The following is a 22540-nucleotide window of genomic DNA, read 5'->3' on the forward strand; positions in this document are numbered from 1 at the left end:
CCATGACAACTGAGTCATCCCCAGCTCATCTGCTGCCCTTTCCCTTCACTAGGTGCAAACCCTTTTTACAACCGAGTCAGGAGGGAAAACTTCCCCTGGTTTTTCTGAAAGCCTTCCCTGTCCCTCTGCTTTGCATCTCAAGCTGCCTGCTCACCTTACCCGCTGGTGGGTGAAACCTAAAAACCAGCCAAACCCTTCCCAAATCTCTTCCGTCGCCCTTGCTTACAGCAAATGATGCACCGACTCAGGAGCATCCTTTTCCTGGAGGGTACTGATGTTTTCAGGCAACTGGGGAAAAAACGAGCGCCCAACAGCCCGACTGCAGCCATTCAAATGGTAAAACACAAGAAACACAGCGGTTTTGGGGTGGAAATGTTGGGGTCTTTACAGTGGGCTTTATAGCAGTGAAGTATTTTGCAGAGACAGCCCAAAGTGAGAGCCAGAGGGCTGGTGGTGTGGGGTGAGACCCTACGGCTGGGTCAGGACACCTTACATGCATACGCTTCTTGAGAGCAGCACGTAGGACAGCTGCTTCAAGGAGGGGGTGGTGGGTTTTATTTCTGATTTCACAGCACTCCCACTCACCAAAACTACTGTTTAACCTGCCAGCAGCACAAAGACACTAAGTGTCCTGGCACCCATGGCAAAACCAAGCCCTGGTTCCCAGCGTGTGGCATTTGCACCTCAACAGAGAGGTTTAAGAAAGACGAGGGGTTAAAATAGATAAGAGCTATCTTGTTTCCTTTTTCACACCTCACGCCTCAGAGCTTCAAATTAAGCATGCTTACCTGATAGATGAACCCACTCATCCGCGGGCTTGCAGACAGCATCAGCAAAACATTTGAAAACAACAAGAAATACCTCTCCTCTTTGTCCTGGGGGAAAGAGAATGTAGGTTAGTCTGGTTTGCAGTGCACCACGGGCACTTTCCTCCAGCCAAATGACCCTCTTGCAGCCAGAATCACAGCAAGAGACCACCCCAAAACCAATTACTGTCTCTCACATTTTTTTTGCTTTACAGCACCTCATTCCTGTACTAGTTTTTCCTGCATACATTTTGTCTGCATCCTGCTAATCCTGACAGTACTACCAACATCCTCTTCCAATCATTTTGGAGCGCCTCCGAAGACCTTATGTCTCCCCCAAAGTTCCTATCCCAAACAGGACTGGACTCTATGGGACTTTGTTTTACAGGTCCTTCCCTTCCTACGGAAAAACTGCAGGCAAGCCAGTGCTAACAAGCACTTTCCCACACAGCAAACACCCAACACAGCTTTAACACCACTGGGTGAAGGTTTGTGGCAAGCACTGGTGTGATGCTTTAGGACCAGTAGCACAGGAATCCCTCCAGTTACGATTTCCAAAGCACAGTCAGCTCTGGAGTGGAACGTGACAGAAGCAACTGCATGCAGGACGTGGCAAAATGGTTACGCCACTGCACGCTTTCAAGTCACTCTCATTTCTCAAGAGTAAGACACAGGGGAAAAGGAGGGGAATTAATGTGCCCTATGACACTAAGATGCTTCTTTTGCTTGGAAAAGTGTGTCACCGAAGGTCTGAAGCTCACCCCCCAGGGCACGAAGCACTGACTGACTCCAAAGACACGCACAGCCCTATCACACGGATTTTCTCCAGGTAAAACTATTTATCAGCATTATTTTTCCTGCATTTTGCTGGCCTGGGGTGAGAGCAGCTGCTGCTTTGCAGCGCTGACCCTGTGAGCAAGTGGGTATTTGGATGCAATGTCTTTATCCAGGAGAAGGAGCTCTGCACTCACCTCACTCCCCCCACACTGCACCATAACCTGGGACATGTAGATGATGTTCCCCATCGTTTTGATGTCCTCTCCTTCCCAGCGCTGGATGGATTCGGAAAGGATCTGCAGCTCGAGTTGTTTCCTCTTCCTCAGCTCCTGGCATTGGGACTGGGAATCACAGCAGGGCACTTCGTTAGCCAAATCCAAACCAATCCCAACGGAGATGGTTTCACCAGCAACGCTCCCACAGCCACACGGGCTCCGGACTGGTCACTCCAAGGGATGGGGAGAGCCTGCTTTGGCTCTGTTATTCAAAGTTCATACAGGTATTGCAACATGACAGCAATTTATGAAGTAACAATTGAGTTAAAACATCAGAGAAAACGCAAACCACACTGAGCAAGCTTTTCTTTCCAAACCAGCCCTACCTCTGAGAGGACAGGCTCACATTTTCCAAGCCAAGAGAGCACAGAGTTAAACGTGCCTTACTCAGACAGGCTTGGCATTTGGCATGTCTTGCCCAAACAGCCGAGCGTGGCACTTGCAGCGATGCGAAGCCCCCATGAAGCAGGCGGGCCGGTGTTCTCTAAGCAAGACTTGCAAACCCAAAAGTGGGGCTTGACACTATTATTTCAGTGGTGGGAGCACAACAAGGAGCTTTTGAAGATGCAGTAATAGAATAAAGACTGCACCCGTGCTCAGCAGCTGGGGACTGCTCCATGGAGCTCTCTCTTAGACATTGCTGGTGGAACAATGACAGCCCTGCAAACCCAAGCAGAACCTCCTTTAACTGACCCCTCTGCCAACGGGGAAAACTCCTGCAAAGCCAAACCTGGGGTGTTTCTACTTGCTGCCTGGGGTTTTTTTCCCAAACCCCTGTTTCTGACAGAGATTTTCCTCCCATCCTGCTCAGTGTCACACAAACACTTTGATTACCCAGACCTCCAAAGAGAGAGGCCGTGGTGGCTTCCTTAATTTTGCAACTATCACATGCTTCAGTGGCTCCCTGAGTGTCTGAACCCAGCATTCCCAGGATGCAAATCCATACCAAATCCATCACTCTCTGTGCAGAGATGCAGCTGCTAATGACAGCAGCTCCATGTGCCCTGCCTTCCCTCAGGAGCCTCCCTGGTCCCACCACGCATCCATCGCATGGGGCATCGCTGCCCATCTAACCTCAAATCTGCGCTGAACCTCGTAACATAATTACATTGACTTCATCAGCAGCCAAGTACACATTTCAGGTAAACCCATCCCTGGCTTACGAGCATTCCTAAAGATCAACAGCACCTTGTAACCTGACCGAATTATTCCTCTATTACCTACTAGAATAAATGGAAGGGGAGCTGAGTTTCTAAGTAAGTGTAACATGATCGCCCTTTCCTGTTTTCTATGAACTTTCTCCTCCCGATCTTTTATCTGCACTGCTCAGCACTGAGAGCTTGCATCTGCTGTGCTAAGGAAGGAAGTTGGACCACATCTGGAGTTATGATAGTGAAAGGTATTCAGTGGCTACAGAGCGAGAGAGGCGATTGCTTTATTAATAACCGAGAAAAGCTTTGCTGGGTAAAACCTTTGGGCATGTGGATGCCTTCCCCTCCCCCCACCCACCCACTCCTTCTTTCATCTCAGAGCACTGGGACTTGGAGGGGCATAGGTAACACAGCTCACAGAAATAGGCTCGTTGTCTCTGACTCATCCCTTCACTGCCACTTGCTCTGCTCCCCAGCCACAAACCACCTGCAACACGGTCAAAGCTCACGATGCCCGTGGAGCAAATCTCAACAAACCCAGGCATCGCCCAAGGGGCCCAGAAGGGACCCTCCTGCTGGCACCAGCTGCCGAGTTTGCCACCCGTGCTAACAACCCTTCACAGCTCATTTGTGCAAGTGAGGGTCAGTTGGGTGTCAGGTAGAAAACGCTTGGGGTTTGGAGGCAAAAAGAGACAAAAGGGACCCTGTTGCCACCATCACCCATACGTGGCTTCCAGCAGCGGAGGAGAAAGTCGCAGATCCTCCATGTAACTGCTGAGACATGCAGCCAGAAGGGCAGCTCTAGGCTCGAAACCTGAAATTAAGACTCTTCATAAGCCATCTTTTCCGTTCCAAAAGACCTTTTTTTTTTTGCTTAATGAGGAGACAAATGTCAGGCTTGACTCATTCTTGGTGACACGCAGCCCTGAAATGGAGCGCTCTATTTTAAGAACTGCCACCTACCACAAGCGACTTGAAGGACGCGATGGCTTTCAGAACGTCTTCGTGATCTGCATGCGCCTCCTAGTGAAGGGAGAGAACAAAACCCCTCAGCCACCTGTGCTGCACCCACTGCCCAGCACACCCAGGGATGGGGAGATACCAGGGTGCTGGGGATGCGGGGCGCAGGGTGCAGGCAGGATGGGGACCAGAGGAGTCCCCTGGGTAGCTTCCTCACCACCCTGTTTCAGCATGACATGGTTTAAAGCGATGCACTGACACCAGTTTAACCAGTGTTAGAGCAGGTGTGATTTTACTCAGACCAAACTCTGCCTGTGGAGCAAATCAAAGCAGGACAGGTGGAGGTGCAGGGGGGATTTCTGGTTTCACCTTCGGGAAGGAAACTTCCACTGGTGTGCAAGGTATTCCAGCCCATCAAGGGTGCCACTTCCACAGATGGCTCCAATGGGAGCTTCATCTCCAGGCTTAAGGGAGGGCACGCCTGAGCAGAGGGCTCTCGGGCCAGCAGGTAGAAAGCGGGATGCTGCCCCTTATCTCTGTCGCTGCACGCTAGTTCTCTCCTGGCACCTTCTCCTGGATCCAGGGCCCTACATCATAAGCTCTTCACCACCCAGTCCTCATGCCAAGGAAATCCTAACGTGTCCAGGCTGTGGTGGAGCTGTCCCTGCAGCTGCCAGAGGCTGCCTGGGATCCTTCACCTCTGAACTCGGACAAGGGCTGCCCTGAACACCCCTGCCCCGTCTCCAGCTGCGCAGCAGTGCAGGGAACCCTGTGGCATCCATCCATGCTGCTTAAACCTCAACTCTACTGATTCACACAACAAAACCCCCACGCTCAGCTTCGACGCAAAGAGAAATAGGTGATGTGTGTGTTCCCAAACCCATCGCCGACCCCTGTCCAGCACCCTGCCAAGAACCCACTGGACAGGGCACGGGGGCTGCAGCCAAGCTCAGCTCAATCCCTGCAGCTCAGCTAAGCAGCACAGGCCCTCATGCTCTTTTCTCCCTACACAGAAAAGCCCTGGCTCAAGCACTGAGGTTTTAATCCACTGGCTGTGGTGTCGATTTGAATGATCACAGCTAAGCGTGCTGAGTAATTAACTGGTAATTAATACTGGAAAAGGGGAAAAGCAAACCCAGTTAAAAATAGACTGTTCTGTTTTCTTCACCTCCTCACACCATCCCCTGGGTTCACATCCCCACAGCTGGAGCACAGGGGCAGGCGAGCAGCAGAGCTCCAGCAGCAGAAATCTTTACAGTCCCCAGGGAGGGGATGTGGGGGGGGGAGAAATGTCCTAAAACGGATCTGCCGCCCGCTGAGGAAGTCTGTGCCCCCCTCTCCCTGCTCTCCCTGCTCCCAGGCACTCAATCCTCCGCCCCCGTGTCTGCACCAGCTGCCAGACCCACGTCTGGCTGCGCCCTCTGCCTCCACCCAGGAGCACAGCCCTTGGGCAAGGGGTGGGGACATGTCTCTCAGCTGCAGCAGCAAGCAGCAAGGGAGAGGAGTCTCAAAAAAAAACCCAAAAGATAATAAAGCCACTGATTTATTACCTGCTGTGCAAAGAAATAGCAGCTGTAGCCTGACTCTAAACTCTGCTTTGACTTGTGCTGGAAATGGCCCATCTTTGAGGAATGGCTGTGCCTTCCCACAACATCCCCAGTCTCCACCGCTTTCCCACTTCGAAAGGTAGGACACATCCCACAGAGCTGGGACACCTCCTTGGGGGGGTGGTATGGATTTTTGGCAATGTGCTGCTCAAATGCCAATGAGCTCAAATACCTCCTGCAGCTCAGGGGGCAGCTCTCGCAGCATCGAGGGGCACGGCTCGTCCGCAAGTCCCACGTCCCACCTACCTCCATGTGCCGCTCCAGCTCCTGCAGCAGCGTCACGTACTTCTCCAGCCTCAGGAAGGGCTTGCTGAGGCTGGTGGTTAGGATGAGGATGCCTGGGTTGGCCGCACCCTGGCTCTCCATGAACTTCTCCAGCTCATCGCTATAAATAGAGACAACAAGAAGAAGGAGGGTTTGCTACCACCGAGGGCTGAGTTTTGCTGCCTCCCACGCTCCTTTGATGGCCGGGGCTCTGCTCGGAGCTGTGCTGGTTTAGCAGCAGCCCAGCCTCCCCCCCGAGCACCTCCCGCTGCAATCCCAGCGGGGCAGGCAGCGAGCCGCGAAATTCCAGCTGAGCAAGACCCCAGCTCCCCAGGGATGCAGGGCAGGATGCTGCACGGCAGCGGGTGCCGGTGTGCACTGCCTCTGGGGTACATGGGTGCCGGCAGCTGGTCCCCAGGCACAGCGAGGTGGCAGGGGGCCAGGCGCCTGGTGGGCTCACGCTGCGCCGGAGGATGCTGCAGCAACGCACCAGGACCCTGCTGGGAGCCGTGACGCAGGTGTGGGTGCATCCACCAGTCTGGGAAACACGGCTTGTGCGTGTCAGCACATTTGCCAAGGCTGATTCTGCGACTGATTTAAGAGAAGGGGTCAGACTGAGGAATGAAGGAGTCGCTTACAGGAGCCAGGCTTTTTGTTAGGCTGAAGTAAAAGCTGGATTTCACAGTCACAGAATTGCAGGGGTTGGAAGGGACCTCCAGAGATTGAGTCCAACCCCCCTGACAAAGCAGGGTCCCTAGGACAGGTCGCACAGGTCAGTGTCCAGACTGAATATCTCCAGAGAAGGAGACTCCACACCCCCTGGGCAGCCTGTCCCAGGGCTCCCTCACCCTCACCGTGAAGAAGTTCTTCTGCATATTGGTGCAGAACTTCCTGTGCTCCAACTTGAGGCCATTGCCCCTTGTCCTGTCCCCACAGACACTGAGAAGTGGCTGCTCATTTCCCTCTGTCTCCCACACTTCAGTTATTTATAAACATTGATCAGATCCCCTCTGAGGCTTCTTTTCTCAAGGCTGATCAGCCCCTGCTCACTCAGCCTTTCCTCACAGGGGAGATGCTCCAGGCCCTCAATCATATTTTAGAAGGTAAATAAATATATTGTGAGCTCCCATTAAGGAAAGGGAAGTGTTAACCCATGGCCAGGGTCCTGGCTTTGCCATCATGCAGGGAGGACAGCTAAGCCACGCTAGGGATGACACAGTTGAAGCCTTTTGGCTTGGCACGCTCTGCAGCGTGACATTACACAAATTCAAGTGTCTACACAAGCGGGACATGTTGAAGGAAGATGTTATTACTGCCATCTACCAATGACCCTGCAAATCAACCCTCTGGTTGAGCAGCAGCTCAATTATTGAATCGGGTAACTCTGGGCAACTTGATGGCCACCCTCCTTCTGCAAGGATGCGCCCCAGACCATAGTGCTGCTGCAGGAGCACTTCAGCAGTGGGTCTGGAACAGCATGTGGGTCCTTTAGCAAGAAACAGTCACAGGAGATGCTACTGCAAGGGCTGAGGTTGCCTCTGGTTTTCCCCAAGGTAAGAGAGTCAGGTGAGAGACAGGACCTGTGAGACCAGCTCTGAAGACAAGCAGCACAAGCTGTCTTCGTGCCAGAGCTGAGAGGCAATGCCGAAGAGCCCAAAGCTCCAGCAGTTTTCCCCACAGCAGGATTCCACACTGCCCCATTGTCAAAACACAGCTCAAAAAGAAGCAATTTCAGGCTGAATCCCCCCTGTCACTCACCTGTGCTGCGTGAGGACGTTGACTGCGGACGGGTGGTTCGCACAGTACGTCAGGTACAGGGAGCGGAACTGGGGCATCAGGTTCATGAAACATCCTCCCACTCGCTGCTGGTTCTCGGGGAGCCTGCAGACACCAACACACCAGCCACAACTTTAAGCCTCTGGCTCTGCACCCTGCAACTACAGCACTCCCAGGTGTCTGCTCAGGAACCACCCGCCCCATGGGGACATTCCCGGGTCGCTGCGTAAGCTGTGGCACTGGGCAAAACACCCACATGTGCCATTTGGGGAGGGGGGAGGAGGAGATCCTCAGATGGGATGGGGTTTCTGTGGTGCCTGGGACAAGGTGCAGCCCAGCATGTCCCATCCCACCTGCAAAGCTGAGGCTGGGCTACTGCAGTACGCTGCAGCTGATGAGGGTGTGCTGGAGAGAACTGGGTGCAGTGGGGAGGGGTGGTCTGGGCTGCCCATTAATATGAGAGAGGAGATGGACAGTGAGAAAGGGAAGCCACAGCCTAAATACATTTCCACCAGTCAGTCTTTGCCCTGTTTCTTTCAGCCCTTCCCAAGGAGAGGGTGGGCTATGCCTGAACAGCTCTGCCAGCCTCCCCAGGGAAAGTTGTTGCCTCTAACAAGCCACTCCCTGGCAATTCCCATCTTCACACCCGCCAGATCTCCCACCACCCTGCACGTGTCGGCATCTTTGGCCTAGTGACACTTTCATACCAAGTCTAGTGACACCCTCATCCAGCAGATGCCTTCACAGCAGAAATGTCAAGAGTTTCTTCTGCCTTCCCTCCTGCCAAAGCACTACCTGCTCCCTTTCTTCAACCCCGTTATTTTCTTCTATATTTAACAAGTCTAAGGCAGCAGCCAGGCAGAATATCAATGAAGGCGTCTGCCTATTATTTTTAGCTGCAGCTGAGTTGCTTGACGCCCTCAGCGCTGTGGCATGAGCTTACTTTGCAACTTCTTCCAAGGCCTGGTTCAGCGTCTGCTGAAACGCAGAGATTTCTTCCACGTTCCCCAGCAGCGATGCAATGTCCACAGCACTCAGCCTAGAAGAGTCAAACCACCAGTTAGCATCAAGGAGATGTTGCTCTCAGCAGGACCCCCGTGGTATCTGTAAGTGGTCCTTCCAAAAAGGCCCAAGAATTTCTCTTTCCCCCTGGAAAACCATCAGACATGGGGAATCACATGTGGTCTGTGAGCTACAGCCCACAGCCTCCCAGAGAAGATGTCTGCCGTCAAGGACTATCTTAATTGGATTTTAATCACTTAATCACACTAATCTTCCCAGATGTTTAGCTGTCTAACAGATGCAGACAGATGGGATTTCAGCCAGGGGTGGGGAGGGAGGTGCGTGCACAGGCACAGAGATAGCTTTGTCTTCAGGGGTCTAGGCTGTGGGTTTACCTATGGGAGGAGGGTCCTAAGAGCAGCCCCCTGGGTAAGGGTTGCTTTGTTCCTTGAGCAAGGTTCAATTTCTCCTGGCCAAAACCAGTGTGCCTGCTGCTGTGATCCTCTGAGTCACTCTCACACCACCCTCATTTAAGCCATTTGCTTAATGCCAAGGCTGAGAGCAGAAGTGTTCACAGCTGAACATATCCCATGTGAAGATACTGGGAAGGAGGGAAGGAAGGAGAGATTTAAATACAAAGCCCTTAAGACACCACTCTCCTGTCTCTCTGGACCGGGCAATGTCTAAACATCTCCCTGTGATGGTCTGGGGCTGCACAGTCCTTCTGAGTGTGCTCAGCTTGAGGGACCCTGGCCCCAAACATGGCCACAGGGACGGGGTCACTGAGCCGCCACCATTCAGAAGAGACAACTGTAAAGCTGAAGCGATAAGCAGGAGGTGAAGTTAACAGCACCAGGTCTTTTATGGAGGGGAAACTATCAATAGCTATCTGTGGAGAGGCTCCAGGACGCTGCCAGTCACACCCTGGGTAAGGACAGGATGGCACAAGCTGCCTCTGCACTGCACTGGCTGGCATGGATGGAAAGCACATCAGCTTGGTTCCTGCCCTGCCAACGTCCCCCAGTTATGCCAGCACTGCTCAGGCCATGCAGGGCAGCAGCACCCTCTTCCCAAGCACCAAGGTACCCCACGCTGGGGGCTGCACAGACAAGGAGACAGGGCGGCACCTCTCGCTCAGCAGCAGTTTGGCTCGAGCAAGAGGCAATCTAACCACAGAGAGCACAGCTCGCTGTGCATGAAATGAAGAGATGAGGAGATGCCTCTTGGGGCCCAGAAGTCACAACAAGGCAGACTGTGCAAGGGGGAAGCCATGCGAGGCACACTGCTGGGAAACATGCATGTGGGAGAGCCAGGCACGGGCCTGCAGCCGGGCTGGAATAGCCAGCCCTCGACCAGATGGAAAGGCACATCTCACACAGCCCACACAGTCACCAAGGAGCAGGACAGAACAGAAACCTGTCCAATGTGGGGGGGGTTCTGTGTCACAAAGGGGCTGCAAGGCTTTACAAGAAGAGCAGTAACAATCCCTAAACATTCAAAAGCGGGAATGTAATGAGCTATGGTCGATTTTACAGGGTTCTCTCCACCTCAGATGCCTTTATATCTTACTTATCATAAGACTGGAGGGGTCTTAAGTAAGTTCCCAGAAGTGACTGTAGTTCCTTCGCATTATCTCGTTCTGTTTCCAGAATATTTTGCAACACCTAGGGTGAGAGACAGAGCACTGAGTAGGTCTTCACACTAGCGACTGGTCAAAGGAACATGACATCAGCTTCCAAGTGTGGACAAACATGGAAGTGTACTTTAAGTCCATGAATTACATTTGTTAATGCCAAACCCAGAAGGCTCAGAAAAGCCCAGAGGATCCAATTTTGAGATTTTACTTTGCAAACTGGGGGAGTCCTGGAAAGCAGGTGTTAAGGGCAGCTCCTTCTCCCTGGCAAAGCACAAAGATGTCAGTTCAGACTCGAGTTCAGTATCTGACCCCCAAGAGCCTCATGCCCAGCCCTGCATGTGTAACTGGCTGCCAAGGGATGCAAACAACCGATGGTGTGTGCACCCTGGGAGCACCATTCGCGCAAAGGCAGGCAGCAATATAAACAGTGCCCAGACCAAGGACAGCTCCTGTGGCAGCTCAAGCCAGGGCACAGCTCCCTTGCTGCTCCAAGGATGTGCTGAGCTGGGTTTGGTCCCCCTAATCCATCTCAGCAGCCCATTCCCCTCTGACAGCCAGGCAGGCAAACCTGCTGCCCACACACTCCCCGTTAGTGCTCAAGTTTCTCGGTGTAGAAGAGCTTTGGAGACAGTACAGGTCGTTCCCAGCTCTCTGGAGATACTGTTTCTGCTTTGCTTTCCTGGAAATGTTTTTAGACATGCTGATGAGCATGTTCCACCTCTGGCACCAGGAAGGAGACAGGTACATTTACATGCAGGGCTCCCTCCAGCCTGGATGCTGCGGGAAGGTACCTGCCCCCCTTTGCCAGACATCATTGCTCCAGCAGCAAGGTGGCAGAGGAAGTGATGCTTCTCCATTCTACTGCAGCACAGCTCACCACCTGGCAGGCTGACCTGCTCCAGGGAACACGCCAGGCTGCAGGTTGCGATGGCTGCTGGCAGAGACATGGGGCAGGCAGCTCAGGCTGTGACATCTCCAGCCAAACCCAAGCAAGGGGTGAGAGCCCTAACTGGGCTTGCCTAACACAGTGACATCATCCCCCCCATCTCTATCGGTGGGAGATAGTGGGCAAGGACTGGGCCAGAGACATCGCGCCTTACTCCCCAACACTGATCTCAAAGCTGCTGCCTCTGCTACAAGATCTCAGTTGCCTGCTTTGAGTCTCTCCCTTTGCCATCCTGCAGCAACTTCCATTTGTGGTTCATCATCTCGACAGCCCTGAATCAAGGAAATGGCAACAGCTGCATTTAAATACAGGGTCACATCCCCAATTGTTACAAATTGCTTTAATGATTTCTAAGGGAAGGAGGCAGTTCAGATGTTTAATAATATGCTACTTATTAAAATGGATGATCAGCGCTTTAAAACTTACCACTGGGTAATAATTCTTGGTCAGCTGAGTGCTTTCAAGTCCTTTCAATGCTTTGGGAGAGAGTGGTTTATCTGTATGAAAAAACACATCAATGAATTACAGTGCACAGCTTCCATCAATCCAGCAGGAAGAGTCACTGCTATGAAGATAACATCGCTCCTGTAAACCCAAAACGTCTGTGCCAGGGTTCCTCTGCCTGCTTCAGGAAACCTGGGAGCAAACTGAAGGCGCATGGGGCACCGAAGGCAGCCGAGCCAGTTGCACCAGAAGCTCTGCACAGCCTCTGCCAACCAACTTCCAGGTTTGCTCTGCAATCCCTGGCAGCATCCCAGTGTCTGGCACTGGTTGGAGCTACAGCGTGGCTCCACCTGGCCCACAGAATTTGGGCTTTAAAACTGGGTGTCTCTCAGAAATGCTGGGTACAGAGATTCGTTCCATGTGATGCTCAAGGTACTTAAAACCAACACCAATGAAGGTGCTGAACCCTGATCCCCACGGTCATCTGCGGTGCAAAATCCTTCTCCAAACAAAGGTAGATTTGAGCAAGAAGCTCACACAAGCCTGGAAGTCAATTCTCATCCTCTTCTGCATCTGTTGAGCCCCTGTGGATGCCTCCAGCATGGTACACATGTGCACACACGCACACACGAGTCCCTGCTCCATTCCTCCTTCCCCAGAAAAGCCCCTTCCCTGCCAGCAGCTCTGCCAGCTCTCCCAGCACCGCAGCTGCACTGGTACCCAGGGACAAGCCAGCTGCACCCCCAGCCCTGGCCATGCCACACACCTCGTCCCGAAACACCCCCGTGCCGTGCAGAGCCGCCGGTCCCCCCGTCCTCCCTGCAGTCACACACAGAAGGCAATTACTTCCACACCGACAGCAGGGGAGAAGCTTGCAATTGATAAATTTAGCCCCTGGAAACTGCAGCTTGATGCACTGTCTCATTATTGCCCTTGTAGAGTTTCCTGTCACTTCCAGCCGGCAGCTCTGTGTCTCATTTAAAGACCCGGAGGAGCTCTGCTCCACGCAGCCAGCTATTCCCACCCAAAGGGCAGGCTCAGGACACAGTGGAAGTACAGACACCGCTGGAAAAACAAGTGACTGGATTTAGAGTGACAAGTCTCATGCTCGGGAGGCGAGGAAAGCAGCTCCCACCGGCTCCCAGCGAGGGGCCCCCCGGGCTGTGGGCCCCAGGGCAGCGGTCCTGGGACAGGAGAGGGTTAACTGATGGTTCCTTCATCCATCATCTGCTGTACGGCCACACATCCCAAGGAAGCAAAGAGTGGGGGAGCAAACCCTACTCCCATGTGAAACGGGTGCTGGGGAGAGGATCTGGACAGAAAAGCTCTGCAGGTTGAACAAGAAATCAGCCAGGCTCTGACACAGGGATCAGCGGGAGGCTCGCTGTTCCCTTCAACGAGGTGCCATTATTTCATGCTACTCCCAGTTTTCCCCATGGGACTGAAGTTTGCTCTCCTTTTCTTAAAAAAAACACCCCATTTCTCCACTCACTGACTTAATTAGTGATTCCTGGGTTGTGCCAGACAAGCCTTCAATCTCTGCTGCAATGTCCTGCTCCAGCTCAGACATCATTTCCCAGAGGGAATTAGTGGGAGATGAGATACCCTAACCATGACTTTTTCCCTTAGAATTAAACAAAACCTGGTCTAATTCTGAACACTTACTCATTAATTTTATTCCTCCCTCCTCTGCCTTTTTTATTCTTCCCTCCTCTGCTTTTTGGCTCGCAAAGGTGGGAGCAATGATGTCCAAGAAGGGTTGTACACTCTTCAGCCCACCCTCGATGCCTCGTGGCATTTAAGGACAAGGCTGATCCTGAGCCATAAAACCAGCACCAAGCACAAGCCAGGGCTCTGTCCAGAGTAAGCCCCTCAGGGCACGTTAAGGAATTGAAGCTGAGTTTTACTGTCACACAACAGCCACAGCAGCACAAGGGGGTGAGCTGCTGGAATGGATGGACGTGTAATGCTACAGGGCAGCCAGCCAGGGCTGTGCCTCATGCTGTCACCCCACATCTGGATAAAACTCCCACTGCAGGAGATGTTAAGGACGCCCAAAACAAAGCTCGGTAAAGGCAGGTGTCACCAGATGGATCACTCCCTCCCTCTCTTCCCTTCTCAGGGTCTCCAGTAGCTTCACAGCAGAAGATGTGTCTGCAGGGGGGAATTAGACTACGTGAAGTCAGCCACCACTCTGGACAAAGCCAGGGGACTGCTCCCTGGGGCTGGACAGCTTTCATTGGTTTTCTCACTGAGACTGTGAGCCAGAAAGGGAGGATGGAAGGTAAACACATCGCCTGACCCAGGTCTCTAACAAAAAGCTAATCCTGTGCTCAGGCACCGGAACAACCCAGCAGCTCCCCAGGACAAAGAGGACCCACACAGCCATCTCCAGCCTCATCCTCCGGCAGCATCCCAGCTCCCGTGCTGCCAGGGCTTGGGGGCAGCAATAGAAAAGCACCATGTGCCGGGGAAGAAGAGGGTGAAGCATCTCTCAAACAACTCATGTGGAAGACGAGGCTTTACCCTTCTGGCCTCGTGCATCCTTCCATTAGCCCTGCTGCTTGAAGCACAAACCCGGTCCCTAATAAACAGCAGCAATTTCCCAGCGGCACACGGCTCCATCCTGCATTACACCACTGCCATTCAATCAGCCCCTGAAAGCAATTTGCTTACCGGTGGATTTGATTTCTCTGACGTAGTTGCTTGGGAACCAGCCTGTTTTTCCATTCAAGGTCCCTTCCCACCAGCCCCCTTCTTCAACCCGGGTGACATAAATAATGTCTCCTTTGTTAACGGAGAGTTCATCCTCATTGGTCTGCTTAAAATTGAACCTGGCCTTTACCACCAGCTGATGGCTGCCATTCTCAGTCATCTCCTAAGGGAAGAAACATGGAAAAACATCAGCAAACGGTCCAAAAAAAAAAAAAAAAAAGAGCAGAAGCCACTAGGATGAGCTATTGTTCTTCTTTGTTGTGCCAGATGGTTTTCTCAGCATCGCTCTCTCAAACAGCAGTGATGTCTTGCTTTTCTGTAAGCACTCCCACCACGACCACAAGGTTCCTCCCAAGTGTTAACTCAGCTCTGCAGCACAGTGCAGGACAGATAAGAATCGTTCTCCCTTCACCGAGAAGGTTTTGAGAACCCATGAGACCCTTCCCAGCAAAGCCGTGCTGGAGGTCAGGGGAGAACAAGTCTCCCTGGTGCGCTCAACCCAGAGGTACTACTCACACCCCTCCACCCCTGTAGCCACCAAACCCTCGATGAGATGTTAACTAAATACCACAGGCTTGGACTGCCTCCTCAGCACCCTCGCTGACTGTGACGCTGTGCCGTTGGCCTCGGCGTGGGGACCTCCAGCCGCAGAGCTAAGAGACGAGAGGTGTGAACATGACCCTGTGGACGGCTGATCTGGGGAGGCAAAAAACAAACACCTGAGTTTTACCCAAGTGTCCTCCATCCCTCTGCATCACAGCAAAGAGTAAAGCCTGTAAGGAAAATGAGAACAGGGCACAAGAGCTGAAAGAGCATCCGTCAGAAGAAGATAGCAAGCGCAGTGCATCTCCAGGGTGGGTACCCCTAGCCAACACTGAGGAGGGTTTTTCTGGGCTGAGTTAACTCTCCTGTGATGGAAGAAGTTGAAGTGCATCCCATGGCACTCCCATGGCCAGCTCTGCAGCCACGCATCCGATTGCAGCATGGTTTTGAAATCCCCCTTAAAACTGTAGAAAAACAGGGCAACAGACTGCCCAACGCTGCCCACTGGGAGTGCTGCTGGGGTCAGAGTGAGCACTGGTGAAGGTGTTTCAAAGTTTAGCTCACGAGGGAGTGCTCTGAGGTCACCTCCACAGCTGCAGCGTGGGCTTCCCCGCCGAGGGGAAGAATGCTGAACAGCTGGTCAACACAATCACTTCTCTATTCAGACAAGTCCTTCTGGGCTCATTACACAGCTGAAAGAGGCTAGGCACAACTTTGATTACTGTTCATGGACCATTGCCATTAGCATGTGAGAGGGATTCAGCCCATGCTGAGGAAGGACAGGAGTGTCACCCCAAGGAGACTGGCAGCCCACAGAGAGCCTCAGACCATCCCAGCAGCTCTCAGAGTTGCCTTCTTCACATGCTCATCATTTTGCAGACCAGTCTCCCGTCTTGTTCCTGCCACCAGCTTCCTGAAGCTGGAAACAATGCTGCTGCTCCAGCACACATCTGGTTTGCCACAGTTACAGATTTGTTTCTATACTGATACCAAAAAACATATCAGAGGGTAAAAGGTTGAGCCCTGGGACAGGCTGCCCAGGGGGGCTGTGGAGTCTCCTTCTCTGTCTCTCCTTGAGACACTCAAGACCCATCTGGATGCCAACCTGTGTAACCTGTCCTAGGGAACCTGCTTTGGCAGGGGGGTTGGACTCAATCCCTGGAGGTCCCTTCTGACCCCTACAATTCTGTGTGATTCTGTTTCCTGGTCACCTTCAGTCTGGACCCAGCATCCCCATGGACCTCCAGAGGAGCACAGAGCAGTCTGCAGGGGTCACCATGCTGGGTGTGCAAGACCCCCAGACAATGCCTGGAGCTCCTCTTGGATAAACGCTGTGAGAGGAGAGGGTGATGGAGCCCCGAGTGCATGCAGGCATCGGGCAACAGAGACTCTAAGACTGCTGTGTCCCTGTTCTCCCCCAGTCTGAACATCAACATGGAAAAATCATTCCAAAGGGGAAGCTTGGTGGGAGTTACAGGAACTCAGCTGGGTTTTGATTCTCCCTGGAGGGTTTGTGTTTCAATAGGAAAACACCTCACCCTTAGATGGGACCTGGAGCAACACAAACTGTGAGCTCCTGGAGAACGGACCCTGCTTTGCCTTTCTCCAGCACCCAGCACAATGGGAACCGGGTCTGTGACGACGACTTCCAGGTGCTGCTGCCTTGCAAAGCCCCCAGCAAACCCTGCTCACAGCCCGGTCCGTGCCCTGGCGACGAGCAACAGTCACGTCACGCCCCGCGTGCTGTCAGGGACTCAGTTTTCTCTCCTGCCCTGCTCATTACACAACTGCCTGATGACCTCACGGTGACATCACAGCGTCCCCAGCTGCACCAACAGCAAACCCCCCCTGTGTGAAAAACCCCCTCTGTGTGAAAACCCCACTCTGGGCAGTGTGCTCTCTGGAGCATCCCGACACTGGAGCAGGAGCAGTTTCGGCTGCTCCCAGCGACTCACAGGCCAGGAGGGGTGGCCAGCTGCCAGCGTGAGATGTTCTTCCCCTGATTCCTTCTAGAAAGGGAGGGCACAGGCCGCCAGCCCAGGCTCCTCCACTTACTCAAGCCATCAGCAACGGCCCCACGGAAATGACTCGGTTACTTTAGATTTTCTGCCTTTCCCTGCCCCTCCCAACCTTCCAAAGCTTTTATAAATATCTGCAGCAACCTAGAAACAAATGTAAAACTGACTTTGACAGTTTGGCAGGGAAGTGTATCATTTATATTGCATCATGACAGCGTCCTATTTTATGCCTGGTCCAGCATGGAACGCTGCTGCCATATGTTGCTTAAACTATGGTTAAAATAGCTGGGTTTTCTGCTCACATTCCTACACTATTTTTGGCAGATGAGCCTCGTCTGATCCAGCGCAGCTGGTTTTCCTCCCCTGCCCTCTCCTGCAGATAAAAGCATGGAGCTCTGTGCTGCTGTTACTTGATGGACAGCTGCTGAACTCCGGGTATATCCGCTACAGATGATGCCTGGAGGTATTTGCATAACAAGATCCACGAAGCCATAAGGATTTGGACTTCAAATGGACGGCTCAGAAACACATTCCCAGGGCGCTTCCTTAGCTCCCACCTCCTTCTCCCTGCCTCTGACAAGGGTGTCGGGGTGTGCATGCCAGAGCCAGTACTAGGCTCATCCTGCTGCTCCATCCAGACCTCAGCCTCTGGCGAGACGGACAAACCGGGCCATCTGCAGTGGTGGTTTGTAGGACACAGGCTCCTGCTTCTCAGGAACTTGGCCAAGCCACCAAAAAGCAAACGTTTCAGACATGTATTTATTTTACCCTGTACTTTTCCCAAGGGTGCTCTCTGCCTGAGCAGCTAATTATATCGCAGGCATTGCGCTTTTTAACATTTAAACAAAGAAAGCATATGTTCAAACAGATGTTTGCCATGAAACCAAGAGATCCCAGCTTCCCTGCAGCCCGTCAGTAACGTGCCATAGAAGTGATACCACAGCAAAGCCCCATCCTGAGCCTCTCCCAGCAACTGCACAGGCTCAGCTGGGACATGGGTGGCTACCAGAACCGAGCTGGGGCTGTAAATAAGGGTGTTGTTGTGACAACAGCCTCGCTGCCCCATCAGCACGCACCCCATCACATCCCCTGGTCCAGCAACAGGCAGGCACAAAGGCAGGAAGCTTCTCACTCTCTTTGCTCCCAGAACAAGGAAGCTAACACCAGTCCCAACCACAGCGCTTCCGAAGGCTACTCCCAGCAGCATCTCACATCCCCCATCATACTGAACTGCAGGAGCTTTCTCCACAGGGTCACTGGGCGCTGTGACTTAGTGGAGCAGTGGGAGGCTGAGCTGACCCCGAATTACCTCCGCTGGTGTCCAGGGAGTGAGCTGCAGCAGAGCTGGGTGCCGGCTGTGCAGCCGCGCACCACAAGCCTAAATTTCCTCAGAGCAGCATTACACACACCCCCTTATATGTTATTTCTATACATTATGTAACTATGTCGCTGTTTATACGATATACACCTTATAACACAATATACATTTATATATTGTATACGTATAGAATACAGGTGTATTTATACACATAAGATTTCATAAAGCCTTGCATCTGAACAGACCAGAGGAGAGGGAATGGGGAGGAGAGGGCCCAGTCCCAGCAGCAAGGTTGTTCCACTGATCACTGCAGCAGCTTTAGCACTGAGACACCCCAAAAGCAAACACTTGGCTGAAGGAGAAATGAAAACCACCGCAGCCCAAACGAAGGCAAAACTCAGTAAGTCAAGAGGAAAGCTTTCCCATCAGAGGAAAGCAGTGGGTTTGTGTTTTGAATTCTTTAATGGCCTGAAGCATAAGTGGCAACAGGGAAATCAAACTCCCCTCCTGGTGCTGGACTTTGGTGGGTGTGCAGGAAGTCCCTCTGTGCATATCTGCCTGCATGACAGGGGCCATGAAGGCTTCCTTTCCACCCTGCAAACTGCTGCCAGCTCAGCACAGCCCTGCTCCTCTGCACTCAGCAAGGAGACCCTGGTCCTCTCACCCCTCCCCATCACACCACAGCTGCCCTCCTCACTGATCTTCTCCTTTCCCAGCCTGCAGGACTGAGTATCAGCTTAAAGGAGCCCGCAGGGAACAGCCACGTTATGTGGGATGCAAACAAGAGGAGACAATTTGCTCTGCTCCAGCAGCCCAGGGATGCAGGACAAGCCACCAGCTTGATTCCCAAATCCAGGAGCCCTCTCCATGCATCCAGGGAGAGGAGGGAAAGAAACATCAATACGATCAGCTGAGCATCTGGCACCAACGTTTGTTTTGACACTCGGTAGATGTTACGCAGATGGATCTGTGTTTCTCTGCGGCTCTAAAACCCACTCTTCAAAATCTGACATTTGCATTTTGGGAGGTGCACGCTCGTTTACATCGAGGCCCTTTATGATAACCTAATTTGAGGTCCCTTAACGCCGTCAAAAACTGAGCAGAGGTCCCTCAGTGTAAAGCGATAATCGAGCTCTGCAAAGTGCATCCAGCCACTCTGAAATGCTGCATCTAATCCCAGAAACGCCGATGCCACCATCCAGCACCAGGCAGCGGTGCTGGCAGCACAATTTGCCAAGCCTCCAGAAACCATTATTAGCTTGGAATTACAAAAAAAACCCACTCCAACAAACCCCACCCCCAAAACAGCCGCATGCATACAAGACAGAATTGGAAAAGATAACTGAAAAAACCCTTTCTCCTTACCTTCAGTAGCTTTATTCACAGCTGTTAATGTACTCAGGACCTTGGAGAACTGTTCTCCGGTGTACAAATCATATGGATCAAACACCTGCAAGAAAAGAGCTTGGTCAGATGAGCCTGAAACATCTCACACAGCCCATGTTGCCAGAGGGTGACGGTGACAGTCAGGACTAAACAGCCCCTACGAACCCCTGGAGCGGCGGCGGTGGCAGCAGGGGAAGGGCAGGGGGACCCACCAGCGTTTGGAGCCCCCAGGGATGGGGAAGGAAGAGATCGGTGCTGTCTGCAGAGAAGGGACTGCTCTGAAAATCACAGGGAAGGTTATCGCTCGCCTTGAGGGAAGGAAAGATTTTGCTGCTATTTTTGATATCAAAAGCTGAAGAGATTGAGGCTGCACATATATATGTGTGTGTGTGTGTATATATATATATACATGCACACATATTTTCCACAGCAGAAGAAACAAACACACGGAATTTTCTGCTGTTGCAACACGACACATAAAATGCATTTACATTTTTTTTTTACAGGAAAGCAGTTATTTTATATGCAAAAAATCCCCTCTAAAGAACTTTACACTCCTAAACCTCAAGAAACCCACACAGTTAGCAGGGGCTTCTTTTCGATGACTGCTGACCTGGAACCTGTAGACTTGGCCCCTGACAAATCACCAGCACAACGTGGGGCAACCTGAGTTTCCCAAAACACTGCGACCCCCTCTAACACCTGAGAAACGCCCTCCAGTTCGTACAGACTGTACCAATCCTGCTGTTAACGAAGCAGAGACAAGTGATACAAGAAGCCCCTGCTATCGGTACCACCGAGGCACCATCTGCTACTCCCCAAACACACGTCGTCACGCAGATGGAGACCACAGATCTGGTCTGTGATGAACAGGAAAGATGATTTTAAAGCTCTCCTGGCTGACACAAACACTTCCAATGCACCGAAGAGCGTATCCTGCTAAGTAAGTGCTCGAGCCTTAATTCCCTTTAGGGCAGCGCTGGCCTTTAAAACAGCCCTTTCTTGCTTTCCACACAGAGTTCCTTGAGTACACTTGGCATATTTCAAATAGGAAGGGGACTGACCTCTTCCGCAGCCCTGGATGCTCGCGGCATCCCATCCTCTCAACAGACACGGTGGTGCAGCAGCAAAGTCCAACACAGACAGCACAAAGGCCACTCTTTGTGGGGAATATATTTAAAAATTGCCCCAGCCACTCCATACAGGGCTTTATCTTGAAGAAATTTAATCCCCACTCAGGGAGGAAACAGCCCGGCCTCATTACAGATGTTAAAATCATTAGCTCCACGGCTCTTGATCACACCTACTGCTCTGCACATTTTGGGGACATCCCCAACCTGCCTCGGGGCTGTTTCAGAGCTGACCTGTCCCTGGCATTCATGTGGGTTTGCTCCTTCAGACCACCCCATCCCCTCTGCCAGCTGCCAGCTGGCGTGTGAACTCATTTCCCTGCCCCGCACCTGCAGCCGGTGCTACCTGAGCATCACCTCCCGCCCCCAGCAGCGACGCTCCTGTCTCCGTGGAAAGGGAGATGGTAACAGAGAGCCCGGGCGTGCACTGACCCTCTTGGCAGCTGCTGGAGGATCCAACGTTACAGGAATGTGCCTTCACCCTCCTGCCAAGCCAAGAGGAAAGCAGGCAGCCAGGCTGGGATGTTTGTGTGCATCTCCCTGGTGTGTCATTTTCTCAGTCGTACCCTTTCTCTTCCATTTCAGTAAGTCCAGGAAGACAAGTCCTGCCCTGAATGAATGGCTCTTATTCTTTTTTAAAGGACCAATGTAGTAAAATACATCCTTGATCCTTCAATGCACAGGATAAAACTGCAAAGCTCAGAGTCATCCGACTGCCAAAATGCAGAGGAGAAGGGTGGCAGGAGGGATATGCACAAAATTCCAGTGCAAAAGCAAGTGGTGACTGTCAGGACTTTGCTTCATGGGGAAATCGTCTGGAATAGCTGCCGTGGAACAGTGGCTGGGGGGAAAACTCCTCTGGCTCAGCTACTGCAACATAAATATACCCCACAGCTTGCTCCATAATAAATTAATCGCACAGAAAAGTCCTCATTTATGAGCTAAAAATGACTTTTCCCAGTGCAATCCATCCATAATTCCATTCCTAACTAAAAGACAAGCTGAGGGCTAGAAGGGGGGGGGAAGGGGGGGGGGGGGGGGGATGTCGCGCTGAGCTCCCGGGAGATCTGGTGGACATCAGTAAAACCCCGGTCACATCTCCGGCTGCCCTCTGAGCATCTCCCCCCAAAGCGCTTTTCCGACGGACAGAACCAGAGGCTGCAGCTTCCCCTGGCGAAACACCCCGGCTGCTCCGTCAGGCACCGCACCGGCAGCGAGAACACCCGCACTGCCTGGCCCCGAAAGGCAGCGGGAAGGCGAGGGGGGGACCGCTGCTCCCAGGCCAGCCACCGGCAGAGCACCCAGCTCTCCGGGAAGGACGGGGAAAAAACCCAAACCCTGGTGCACCCAGCAAGTTGTAAGCACCCGAAAATGCCGGAGCCGCAGAAAAGTTAAGGGAGAAGCCGGGCTGCGTGTCGAGCCCGAGCCGGTTTATCCGCACAGAGTTCCCACAGTTCGGCAAAACCCCGGCAAACCCCCCCGCCGGCTGCAGACCCCGGAGCTCGGCGCCACCGCGACCCTTCGGGCAAGCCGGGGGATGAGGGAGGGCTGCAGCCGGTCCGTCCCCCCGCCGGCGGTCACTAACCTCGGCTGCTCCTCTCCAGCCGCGGCCAGGCTCGGCGAAACCCGGCGAGACGGAGCCAGGCGGGCGGCTGGGAAGCGCTTTTCCAAGCGCGGAGTCAGCCCGCCGGCGCCCGGAGCGCTGCCAGCCGCGCCGGCTCTCGCCCCCCCCGCCGCGTCCGCCCGGCTTCGGTGCCGCGATGCTCCAGACACCCCCCGAACCGGG

General features: G+C 52.9%; 1 protein-coding gene across 3 annotated transcripts in view; it reads right to left on the bottom strand.

Annotated features, from left to right (window-relative positions):
* ARHGEF6 (Rac/Cdc42 guanine nucleotide exchange factor 6) overlaps window positions 1-22540 on the bottom strand; it is a gene marked incomplete at its 5' end in the record, with an annotated part of 39279 nt that overhangs the window by 9705 nt on the left and 7034 nt on the right. For 2 of the 3 annotated variants that reach the window (XM_084269100.1, XM_084269101.1), the window contains 11 exons: window positions 789-875; window positions 1778-1924; window positions 3973-4032; window positions 5823-5961; window positions 7599-7721; window positions 8560-8655; window positions 10188-10282; window positions 11627-11697; window positions 14321-14522; window positions 14928-15055; window positions 19604-19688. In XM_084269100.1, the coding sequence (XP_084125226.1) occupies window positions 789-875; window positions 1778-1924; window positions 3973-4032; window positions 5823-5961; window positions 7599-7721; window positions 8560-8655; window positions 10188-10282; window positions 11627-11697; window positions 14321-14522; window positions 14928-15055; window positions 19604-19688 (1233 nt within the window). The remainder of the gene's footprint in view (window positions 1-788; window positions 876-1777; window positions 1925-3972; window positions 4033-5822; window positions 5962-7598; window positions 7722-8559; window positions 8656-10187; window positions 10283-11626; window positions 11698-14320; window positions 14523-14927; window positions 15056-19603; window positions 19689-22540) is intronic. The other variant, XM_084269102.1, reaches the window with a different exon arrangement.

Source organism: Gallinula chloropus (assembly GCF_964237585.1).
Source record: "Gallinula chloropus genome assembly, chromosome: 11".
NCBI classification, from domain to species: Eukaryota; Metazoa; Chordata; class Aves; order Gruiformes; family Rallidae; genus Gallinula; species Gallinula chloropus.